The 11,332-nt window shown below is 41.1% G+C and overlaps 1 protein-coding gene across 1 annotated transcript; it reads right to left on the bottom strand.

Annotated features, from left to right (window-relative positions):
• Positions 1 to 567: 567 nt before the first annotated feature.
• Positions 568 to 4,895, bottom strand: lrrc3 (leucine rich repeat containing 3). Its single transcript, XM_032566775.1, has 2 exons — positions 3,974 to 4,895; positions 568 to 3,351 (listed from the first exon to the last, which is right to left on the bottom strand). Exon 2 carries the CDS (start codon positions 3,089 to 3,091, stop codon positions 2,321 to 2,323), a length of 771 nt encoding a protein of 256 aa, XP_032422666.1. The 5' UTR covers positions 3,092 to 3,351; positions 3,974 to 4,895; the 3' UTR covers positions 568 to 2,320.
• Positions 4,896 to 11,332: the final 6,437 nt, after the last annotated feature.

The following is an 11,332-nucleotide window of genomic DNA, read 5'->3' as shown; positions in this document are numbered from 1 at the left end:
AGAGGAAACGGAGGTGCTGCGTAAACCGTCTTCACCCTTTTCAAAATAAGAGCATGAATATAAATATCCAAGTACTTGAAGATTTCTTAACCGATGAAAACCAAAACTTCAACACAGATGTCAAACTTTTAGGGGAGTTGTATTTATATTAGGGGAAGCTAAGCGTGTTAAATGTTTTCAACGGCAAGAAAAAATGCAGCTCTGCTGCTAGCCCATTAGCACTGAGAGTAGCAGATGGACTTTTTCCAACTAATTCACATTTTTGTTTGCATATTTTGCTTAATCAATAAATCAGGGTTAATTTGTGGTAAGTTGAAAAAACATCCCTTCTCTTCTGGGCATAAATAATCATGATTAGTCATCAATATCTAAACATTTCTTTATGAAGACCAACTTTACTTGATGTCAAGTTATAGTTCGTGTTCGCTGTGGAACGTAGCAAAAATGTGAAGAATATAAATGTTTGTGTGCCCAATTTGTCAGATTGTTTCTTCTTCTACACGTCGATTGTGGCAGAAAATTATAGAAAATCTTTCTAAGTTACATCAAAAAATCAGTGACTTTGATTGGGGGGAAAAAAATTCACTCTTCAGGGACTGTTAATTATTTCTTCAAGACATTTATTTATTTCCATTTTTATTGCTAATTTTGGCAGGATGAGTCCTCCGTAGAATGAATGTTGAAGCATTTCTGGACTCAACATGAACATTTTATCTTCTGCAGCCAAACAAGCAGCAGGTGAGGCGACCAGAATCACATTATTTTGATTTCCAGCTTTTCTTCTGGCATTTTCCTAAATCAGTTTATTTACAATGTGATACAATTAACAGTTCAGATCCAAACATCTGCTCATCGCCGCAGCTACAACAAATAAATCCTTCCTTTTCAATAGACTCCAAATCATATTTTTGTTTAAATAAACATATTTCCACTTTATGGAAAGAAAACAGCAGCTAAAACTGCGGTAATCTTTACAAGGACACAGAATATTGGCAGTAAAAAAAATAAAAAATGGGGTATTAGGTGGATAAAGTGCAGCAGCTGTAAAAGAACCATAATGTCCTCCTGTTGTCCAGATCAGCAGCTGTTTGCTTGTAATTTATGCACCAAGTCCAAAAAGTCCAACATATTTGATATGCAGGAATTAAGCAGGTTCAAACATTTGGAAACGTCCAAGGCTGTGGAGAGCGTTCGTATATATTATCACATATTAAAGCATTAAAAAGTCAAATCCCAGCCTGGTAAAGACGTTTCTGAGAAGTTTAGGATTTAAACCCAACGATGGGCTCCAAAAATCTTAATGATTTCAAAGTGCATTAAAAAGAATAAAAAATCTGGAAACTTTTCCTTTTGTAAATGATCTGTTGGCTCCAGCGGGACATAAGGAGCATCCTTTCTAAGAGCTCTCCAGTTTATTTGAAGCTTTGCTGTTTTATGCTAGCATCTGGAGCGGCTTCATAAATTAGCGTGTAGCTCGTAAAATCGTCTTCACCTTGACTTTGGGACATCTGCGGCATAAATCAGCCGCAGCAAAGCGACCAGGAGACTCCGGCCTTCCCCTCCACTTTCACGATTCAATCACATCAAAGCATCAACAGAAATCTGTTCAGTAAAAATACATCATAACTAATGAGAAGGTTTAACAGGCCTGCCTTATTTTGTGCTTTTCTTCTCCAGCTGTTATGGCATAGAGGTTTTAGTTGAACTTGGTTTAGAAATCAGAGATGAGTTCTCATATTTCAGAAAAAGAGCTGATAAATATCAAAAAATTTTGGTTTTTAAAGCATTAGCATCTTTCGGAGTTAGCTAAAACACAACAATCTATTGTATTTACAATAAATTTCCCAAGTCTTTTGCTGTAATCTGTGTTTGATTGGTTTGACTCAGAGCAGAGAGAAAGAGAACCACAGCAGGTGGAGATGGAGTAGATGTTTCGGTTTTGGTTCCTAACAGAGTCTACTGGACCTTCAGGTGTGACAACAGCCTGTATTAACTGATTTGTTTTAAAACCCTCACACACTGTGGCCACTCGGGGAAAAGTCCTCCACTCAAAGGTTGTGAGATTGATTCTGGCTTTTCCCTCCACCAAGAGTCAAAGTAGATTGTTAATGTAACCCAAGTAAAATAATATGTAGTTTTGAATGTTGTGTTTGCAAACAGAAATTATGAGCCGTTTTTATGACTGGTAGAAAATGTCGGAATACTCAACCAATCAGAAAAGCTTTTGTTCCATGGTGAAGGTTCGTGGTGACCCTACCAGGACTCTGCGTACATCGTGGCGTATCTAAACGCTTCCTCCAGCCGTCGCACTCGTCTCCTGTTAAAGAACCGTACTGATGGTGTCAAAGTCCTTGCTGATCTGAGAGTTGCTGGGCAGTGACTTGAGGTACTCCAGGTGCCTCCTGGCGTCCTCCTGGTTGTGTCTGACGTAGTAGATCACGTACGCGATCACCATGGTGAACCAGCCGAACATGGTGACGAACATGGCCACGTCGGTCGTCTTGTGGTGGAAGTTGCAGAAGTTGATCCCTGAGTCCAGCACCTGGATGACCGGCTTGCCGGCGTACTCCTCCTGCACCGCCGTGTGGCAGATCACCTCGTTGACCGTCTCCGGGTCCAGCCGCAGCTCCCGCAGCACCTCCTGCAGCGTGCACTCGCAGTGCCACGGGTTGTTGGAGAGGCTGATTTTGGCCCGCAGGCGGGCGAACGCCTCCTTGGGGACGCTCTGGATGTGATTGTTGGATAGATCCAGCACCAAGAGGCTATCGGAGACGCCCAGGAACGCGCCCATGTCCACCGTCTCGATGTCGTTGTTGGACAGGTCCAGCTCCTGCAGGTAGTGCAGCTCTCTGAAGGCGTGGTTGGGAATGTGGGTGATGTGGTTGGCCGCCAAAAGCAGGACAACTGTGTCCCTGGGAAGGTCAGCGGGGATCCTCTCCAGGTTGCGAGACATGCATTGGACCACTGTCAAGCCGTTCTTCTCCATGCAGTGGCAGCTGGAGGGACACGCCATCACGGACGCGTTATGTAGGAGAATCACGCCCCACAGCAGGGCGAAGCCAAACATCCGAGGCCTCGCAATGTCCTGCATACTCAGCAGGGACTTCCACAATGTCCTGTCAGGCAGAAGACTTCATCGTCCGGCCTGATTGTCTCCCTCATCAGACTTTAGTAAGACAAAATTAGCAGTTCATTTGTGGAAACGTGGAATCTTATCTTGAGATAATCCATTAAAATCGATCCTAAACAGTCTTTTGATGCATGTTTCATCCAGAACATATTCCAGTGGAAAGCTGTAATCTCCAGATTAACACCAGGAAAAACAGCGGATTCCAAACATCATGTCATGTTCTGGAAAGAAAACAAAACGGTTATTATTTAAATCCAGACTCAACTCCTGTGTTGTTTTTTTCAGTCTGCAGAGTTAATAGCATCCCCACAGTGCTTACAATGGATAATGTGATTAAGGAGAATGAATCCTTTCGTCCAAATCTCATAAAGCAGCAGGCGGACTTACATGCAGGTCATCACCTGCATTTTCTCATTCAATTAGGCCGGGCGTAATGTCTCGCTGCAGTTTTAATTACGTGATTTCACAGCTGGACAGAAAGGAGGGAGCGTCTCCTCTTCCTGCAGCGCTCCCGTCTCTTCAGGACCGCCACCTCCCGGATAAGAATAGCCAGACTCTAAATTTACTCCATCTGTCCTCCAGGAGCGGCTCTCACTATGAACCCCGGCTGAGTCTGAGGTCATCCGCTGAGGATCTCCTCATCCAAACCGCACATAATGGCTCCTACTTTAAGGTTTCTAACAGGAGGGGGGCGTCCTGCTGCTGTTATTGTGACTCTGCAGGAGGTAAAACACTAAAATCTCACCAGTTTAATGTTAACTTCATTCAGTTTTAAGATTTAGGAATCATTTCTAGGAAGTAAAACGTTTCTAAAATATTTGAAGATCGTCTAAAGTTGCTCACCGAAACGAGTTGAAGCTTCTTCTCCTTCTTGACGGAAATGTTTGGAGTTCCTCTGGTTTTTCCAACTCAGGTGGAAAGAGGCGGGATGAGTTTCGCCGTTTGTTGTGGAGGAAATCCGTTTCTCACGTTTTCACTTGTTGAAAGATGGAGCAGGTGAACGCGGAGCTTCGTCTCCCTGAACTGAGCGCAGACTGGGCTGCCGTCCGCCTCCCGTCTGCCTGCTGCACCTCCCTCTCTGTCTCCTCCTCCTCCTCCAATTATCCCCACTCAGAGGGAAACTGGAGCGCCAGGATCGCCGAGCAGCTTCTGTGGCGCCAACTTCTTTAAACTGATGGTTAGATTTTGAAAGATTAGGTCTGCGGTGAGTTATTGATTATTCCAGCTGTTCTGAGAGGAGAGCATCAAGATGTCAGCCTTCATGTTAGCAGCTGATTTCTTTTTTGAACAGTTTCACATGAAAACTGAAATCAGCTCATCACCATGCAGGAACTGTCCACTTTGGATGTAATTTACTCAATATGCAAACTAGAGATGGGGATGGATGTGATTTGCAATAGGTTGCCACATGTAGGCTGACCACTAGAGGGCAGAAGTGATGGGAATGAGACAGTAAGAGATGAGAAACCTGTGACACTGGATCTGGAATAAAAATAACTGGTTATGGTAGTACACAAACATGACCTGGAAATTCAAAGTTTCTCCAATGAAGACCTGGATCCTCCCATTGAACATATTAAGAGTGAATTCCCACCTTTCATTCCTCTTTAATGCAACGCCAGTCCGTTTGTCTAGAAAGTCCGGTTCGTTTGAAAAGGTCTGACTGCTAATCAAACTCTCCAAACCTCGGCTCAGTTCGGTTGAATTAAACTCTGGTGCGGTTCGAGAACACCAAGAGGACCAGAGACCGCTCCAAAAGCAGGAAGTGGACTACGCCGCAGGGCATTCTGGGTAAATACAACCAAAACAAACGCACTAGCTTAGCGCTAGCAGGAGAAATGACTGTTTCCCCAAAGACAAAAGAGAAATCTTCCAACCACTAAAATCTGACGCCACTCTATTGTTGTTTTTATTTAGTTGCTCTCAGTGTCTTAAGAGTTTTTAGTGTTGTTTCCTTCAGTGGTTCTTGGTGCAGCGCCCCCACAGGCCAGGAGGGGAACAGGATTTTCAAAGGGTTTGGTTGGTTTGACTGAGCAGAGAGAAAGAACCACAGCTGGAGATGGAACAGATGATGAAGTTTTGGCAGGACGATATGGCTGAATATATAGATATAATGGTTTCATATCTTCCGATAATTATTGCTAAATTTTTAAATATTTGAAATTCTGTCAAAAAGGCGTGACCTTTCCTGTTTTAGCCAGTTTTCTCTCCACAGCATTGTTTTTATTTTTAAGCAGTTATGAGGCGCAGTGGGGGAACTCGAAACTTCAAAAGTTACTCAGCAGGCCGTTGCTAGGCAACCAAAGAGTGCGGGAGTTGATTCCTCCAACCTAGATGTGCTCAAATTGAGATCATCCCCAGAATGCCGTGCGGTTCTGGATCGGAGTTAAATGAAATTATTGAAAGTGTTTTCTCTGGACATTGATCACAAGTCTCTCAATTATAGATTATTGATTTATTATCCGGCTCTACAGTAAGTGTAAGAAAGTACTTGGTAAAAAAGCCTGCTCGAGTTCTCTCCCACTAATAGCGGTGCTAATTTCTCATTTAGCATTTTTGCTAACTTTGAAAATGTAAGCTTAAAAATTAAGACACTAATTCAGGTCTTCATTAAGGAATGTTTAGATATTCATGATTATTGTAATTGTGATTCATGTCCGGAAAAAAAGGACATTTTTGAGCTCAACACAAATTAACTTCTATTACTCTCTGAAAGTAACTTTCTATTTTTATTCTTTGGTTTTACTCATGTCCTTTGGGCTTTGGTGAAAACTATTCACTAATATCAAAGCAAATTTTTTATTTAACACCTTAGCGTTTATGGAAAAGCATTTAACGCAGTTAGCTTACCCTTTAATAGATCTAGAGCTCTGCTTTGTAAACTTTCAGTTGAATAAAGTTTGACATCTCTGCTGAAATTTTAGTTGTCGACTGTTAGCCGTTTATATTCATGCTCTTATTTTGAAGTTTGTTCTCTGAAGCTCAGAATAGGATTTTGGTTTTCAGCACACAGACACATTTAAATCTGGCTTCCAAGCAAAGTAGGTTTTGCCTGTTTTCAGACCAGCTTTCTGCTGCACAACTCGTTTTTTTTACATCCGAGCATCGGAAACAAAACGCAGCAGATCTGTTGAATTGATTATTAAACAGTCTTCAGAAAATGTTTTAGCAGAAAGTCCTTCAGATGACCTTCCCAGACGAAAGAAAAGGAGCAAAATGAGCTCTTCCATTTGCAATCCCCTCATGTAAATCCAATGTAGGTCAGCGGTTCCCAGCATTCCAGGTGTCGCTTCAGCTCCAGGGCTTTTCACTGGTCCAGGCCCGCCTCAGAGGTTCTGGTGATCCGGCCGACATGATGGATTGTTCTCAACTCCCCAGACTTAATTTGGGGAAATTATGCAACACATTTCAGGTTTGTGGGAGCTGCAGGTTGCTGGTATATCACATTTTTATAGATGGTTTTTATGTGTTTTTGTTATTATTAAAAACTGACAGGGAGTTTATTACCAGATGTAGAAATTATTCTTACTCCAGTTTCACCGTCTAAAAGCTGCAAATGGCTCTGTCTATTTGCTGGATTATATCAGGTTTATCTGCTTTATGGCGGCTTGGTACCTGAGAAACTTGCTAATTGGAGCAGCTTTAGATAGTGTCATATTTAAAATGAGCTATTTTTGATTTGTTATATCAGCCAATTAAATACTGATATTTAATTAAATATTAGCCAAATATATCTAACTAGATATATTTAGCTAATATATCTAAGTAGACATATTTAGCTAGTATTTAAATATATTTAGCTAATATATTTACCTTTGAGATAGATAAATATTCAGCTAGCTCAGAGTTGATCAAATATTTAAATATTTAGATTAGCTAATTGAATATAGCTACACATATTTAGTTAGCTAAATATGTTTAGCCAGTTATAGTTAGCTAAAGTTAGTTAAACAAAATATATTTAGTTTTGAGCTAACTAAATGTTTAAGCTAAATCTATACAGCTGTAGTTAATTTAGTTTGTAAACTAGTTGGATGTTGAGTAACTGCACTGCCTCCTAGTGGACAACAGGAAACAAAAACAGAACCAGATTTACTGAACTTCAAGCTGGAAATATAGTAAAATATGACGTAAAAAAGTTTATTTTCACCCATAAATATTGGTGTATTATCCCAATTATCTGATTACATAGTCCAGATGAGCTGAGGTCTTTATGGAGGTATATTGGTGCCAAATTCCCGTCCGTTTGTGACGAAGAGCAGCGGACTGTATCGCCTCGCTCTAATCTGATGGAAGATGGTGTTGCCCTCTCACTGTTTGCATCTTTCAGTCGTCTCGTGTCGCTGGAATGAGAATGCAAGTGTTCAGATAAGAAGGTGTGATTGTTTGAATTTATCAGCTGCACACAGTCGAGGGGAAGAAGTGCTGCTTGCTGTGCAGTGAGCAGAATGAATTTCCCGGCGTGGATAATGAAGCTCCCCTCACTTCTGCGTGACGTCCAAGCCGCGGGAAATCATGCGCCGTACAGCAGAGGGTTTAACGACAGAAAGCTCTTCATTCTCGACCAGAGGAGAAAGGAGGCAGAGAGAAACTTTAGGTTTCTAATCCAGTCAGACGAAGCTAATGAGGCTAAATCCCATTACTGCGTATTTACACTCCTGTTGTAGTAAAAGTACAAACTCATGGGTAGAAACTAAAGGGAGAAAGCCTTTAAGGTTTTGAGTTTGTCACTAAGTTTTATTTCATTGTTACTGTCTATTTATACTGTCTATAAGTTAAAATGGGATTATGTGTTTCGCAGGCCCACAGTGTTGTTTTATAACAGTAAAGTAAATGTTGCCTTCAGTTGTAAAAATGCTGAATATCAAAGAAATTTGACTTTGTAATTTAACCTCTGGAAATTGGGTCTCTGTTTCTTTAAGAAGCTCCTGCTCTTTCTGAAGCGAAAGAATGATTTAGTTCGTTATTGTTTTCCCCATTAATAACCATTTTCATTTCAGTTAAAATGTTTTCTCATTTCAGTTTTTATTATTTCGTCAGTTTTATTTAACTACACGACCATATACTTTTATTTTCTGTGTTTTTGATCTTCCTGCGATCTGGATCAATGGTTCTCCGGGATTTCTGGATGTCTTTAATTTTTTTAAGACATCTAGTTATAACAGATGTAGATCAGCAAAGAAAATCTAAATAGAGCATCAAGGCCTGCTGTGGGAACGAGAGCTTTGTGTCTGAATGTATTTAGACACATTCAGATTCTGATTCCTGAATCTGTTTCAGAAATAAAACTTAACATTTTTACCAAAAGCTTCCTGGAGGGAAAAACAGTCCAAGCGCTTCCTCTCCTCCTCTTTCTTCTTCTGCTGCTGGTAATTAGCTGTCGCTGACTTTCAGCTGGAGGGGGAGGGAGCGCGAATGAGACCAAACCACAGGGGTGGAAAACCTTTGTCCAAATTAACCGCATCCCTCTTTTAGGAGTGTGTGTGTGTGGGTGTGGGCGTGTGTGTGTGTGTGTGGCGGTCACCTTGTGACCATCAGCCCTAACCAAATCTTTAATGGTGGTTAAAGATGCCCCGGTTTCGAGCAGCTCCTGATTGCCCTCCCAAAGTCCCTGATTGCATTTAGCGGCACATTCACTGCGGCTAAATAAGTCGAGATAATCCCTGAGCTAAACAAGCGGCAACCTTCCCCCGAAAGGATGACGCTCCAAAACAAACCGCCAGCGTCGATACCTCCATCATGACCTCATTGTCGTCAAATTCATGACTCCTGCAGACGTTTCGACCTCAGAATAAATGTCTCCTCGGCAGGGTTCTGACGACAGCCTTCAAAATTAAAAAGCTTTTTAATTGAAGGTTTGAAAAAACAAGACGTATTTCCTGGAATTTCAGGGATTTTAATGATTCCAGATTTCCATTTAAGCTGTTCTCTTGCCTCTTCAATGGTCCATTCAGACACTGACGAGCCAAACGTGTAATTTGTTGAATTTTTACTAAATGTATCCAGTTTGTACTTTATTCTCTGCTGCTTGCCTTCTGTGCTGAAACTGAACCGCAGGGCCTGCTAGGGAGGAAATGAATCCACCCCGGGGGGAAATTACTTCCTAGCAGGAGTTTTTGATAAAAGAAAGTTGATTTGGAAACTTTTGTTTCACACATGGTTGGACTCTGAGAGCTGAAGCTGTTTTATTTCGTCTGTAGCCATAAAAAAACAGTAAAATCAATAATTATGTTGTATTTCTGAAAGTTTGCTCATGTGCATGCAGGTATTCACACAGTCTGAACTTTTCATCACTTTCCAACCTTAACTTGGTATTTTATTGGGATTTTACGGGAGGTCAACACAGATAGTTCATGATTGTGAAGCGGTCTTAGCGCGTTAGCGCATTTAGCTTCCCCAGCTTAACTTTTTCCTATAAGTACTAAACTTTTAGTTGAGTAATTTGTGTTGAAGTTTTGGTTTGACTTAAGAATCCTTTGAGTAGGTAGAGTTTATTTTCAGACTCTTATTTTGAAGGGGTGAAGACTTTTTAACACAGCGGTTCTCTTTCCTTTTTTTACCCACTATAAAAGTACAGCAACAAAATAAAACACAGACAGTAGAGACAAGCCTTAAACACAAGTACAATATTTATAAATTTGTATAATTATATAATAAGTATAATTTCAAAATTAAATTGCACTTGGCATAGCTAAATTTTTAGCTAGCGGTGTCTACTACTGGAAGATATTAGACTTGGTTCTTAAGCATTACCTTCCACTAAATACTATATCAATGTAACACTTTAGCATTAGAAGAACCAATGCTAATGATTAGCGCTTTAGAGTTAGCGCAAATATCTTTTTAGCTAGCAGTACTTGCTACTGTTGGCTGGAGGGAGATTTAATCTGAATTCAAAGAATCAAAGAAGTCTAAAAACTGTCATCAGAGATATGTTCACTGTTAAAATAACCCTAATATTTAATCTGGGAGATTAGCTCATTATTCTGACCCAGCATTACACAAGGTCCGAACTCATTATTCCGTAAACGGTAAACGTTCTGAACTTAAATAACCCATTTTGACCACTCAAAGCGCTTTACACTACATTCACCCAGTCACACTCACAAACAAACACACACACATTTATACACCGATACGCAGGCAATCGGTAGGCAATTTGGTGCCTTGCCCAGAGGCACATCGACATGTGGCAGGAGGAAGCTGGAATCGAACCTACAACCTTCCGATCGCAAGACGACTACTCTACCAAAGAGCCACAGTCGCTCAGTATTTAAGTGAAAAGCTGTAAAGTGTTAACTGAATGAGAATAAATTGCTCTGTACATCTGCTTTTCTTTCTTATGCATCTTTGTAAAACCAAGCGGTCCCGTCTGACCCAAACGGACCTGGAGAAATAATCGGACCATCCCGTCCCCTGCCCCGTCCTGTAGATGTCATTAGCTGCTAACGCGCCGCGCCCCTGGGCACCGATACAGTAAACACGTGTAATTGTGATGAATCGATGTGAACCAAAGGCTCCACTCTTCAGGAGGAAATCCACGGCGATCCACTGGAGTGAGTAAGTGGGTGACGGGGGACTGACCTGACCAGAAGCAGCTGACGGGTCATTCGTCTGCGCCGACGGCAGCAGAGACTCATTAAGGAACAAGCAGGAGGAGGTGAAAGGACTCCCAGGTTTTTACCTGCCGACTAAATTCAACCAGCGTCACAAACTCCTAACATTGTCAGCAGCTGCTCGTCCATCAACCGGGGGGAGGACCGATGTTTTCGACAACAGTTGATAATTGTCCAAGAGACAAATTTACACCAGACTGTGTGTAATATAAATAAATGGTGGTCGTTAGGAACCTTTACACTTGTGCTAAATGTGGAAAAATGCAGTCTTATTTACAAGAAAACCAAAAACGGCTGGAAAGTCCAGACAGACATTTTCTTAGCCTGAACTCGGCAAATTTTCTCAGCAAATTTTTCATGTAGCGTTTTTGCTCATTTTGAAAATGTTTTCCGCACTAAACTTCCCCTAAATTAGCTTGGTGCTAATTCTGATGCCCTAATTTACTTGGATTTTTTATTGTATCATTTTTGCTCGTCTCTTAAACCAGATCTGAATTATTGATACTTTTTTTTTCTTGTTTACTGATTTATTTCCCTGCACAAAATAAGTTTTTGGAAGAAAAACGATAAAATCCTCAAGCACTAA

This window comes from Xiphophorus hellerii, chromosome 7 (genome assembly GCF_003331165.1).
Source record: "Xiphophorus hellerii strain 12219 chromosome 7, Xiphophorus_hellerii-4.1, whole genome shotgun sequence".
Classification (NCBI taxonomy): Eukaryota; Metazoa; Chordata; class Actinopteri; order Cyprinodontiformes; family Poeciliidae; genus Xiphophorus; species Xiphophorus hellerii.
This window is presented reverse-complemented; position numbering and strand designations above follow the sequence as displayed.

Bases quoted from the DNA above. Each gene is read 5' to 3' on its own strand.
- lrrc3 (XM_032566775.1), bottom strand. From the start codon at position 3,091: ATGCAGGACATTGCGAGGCCTCGGATGTTTGGCTTCGCCCTGCTGTGG.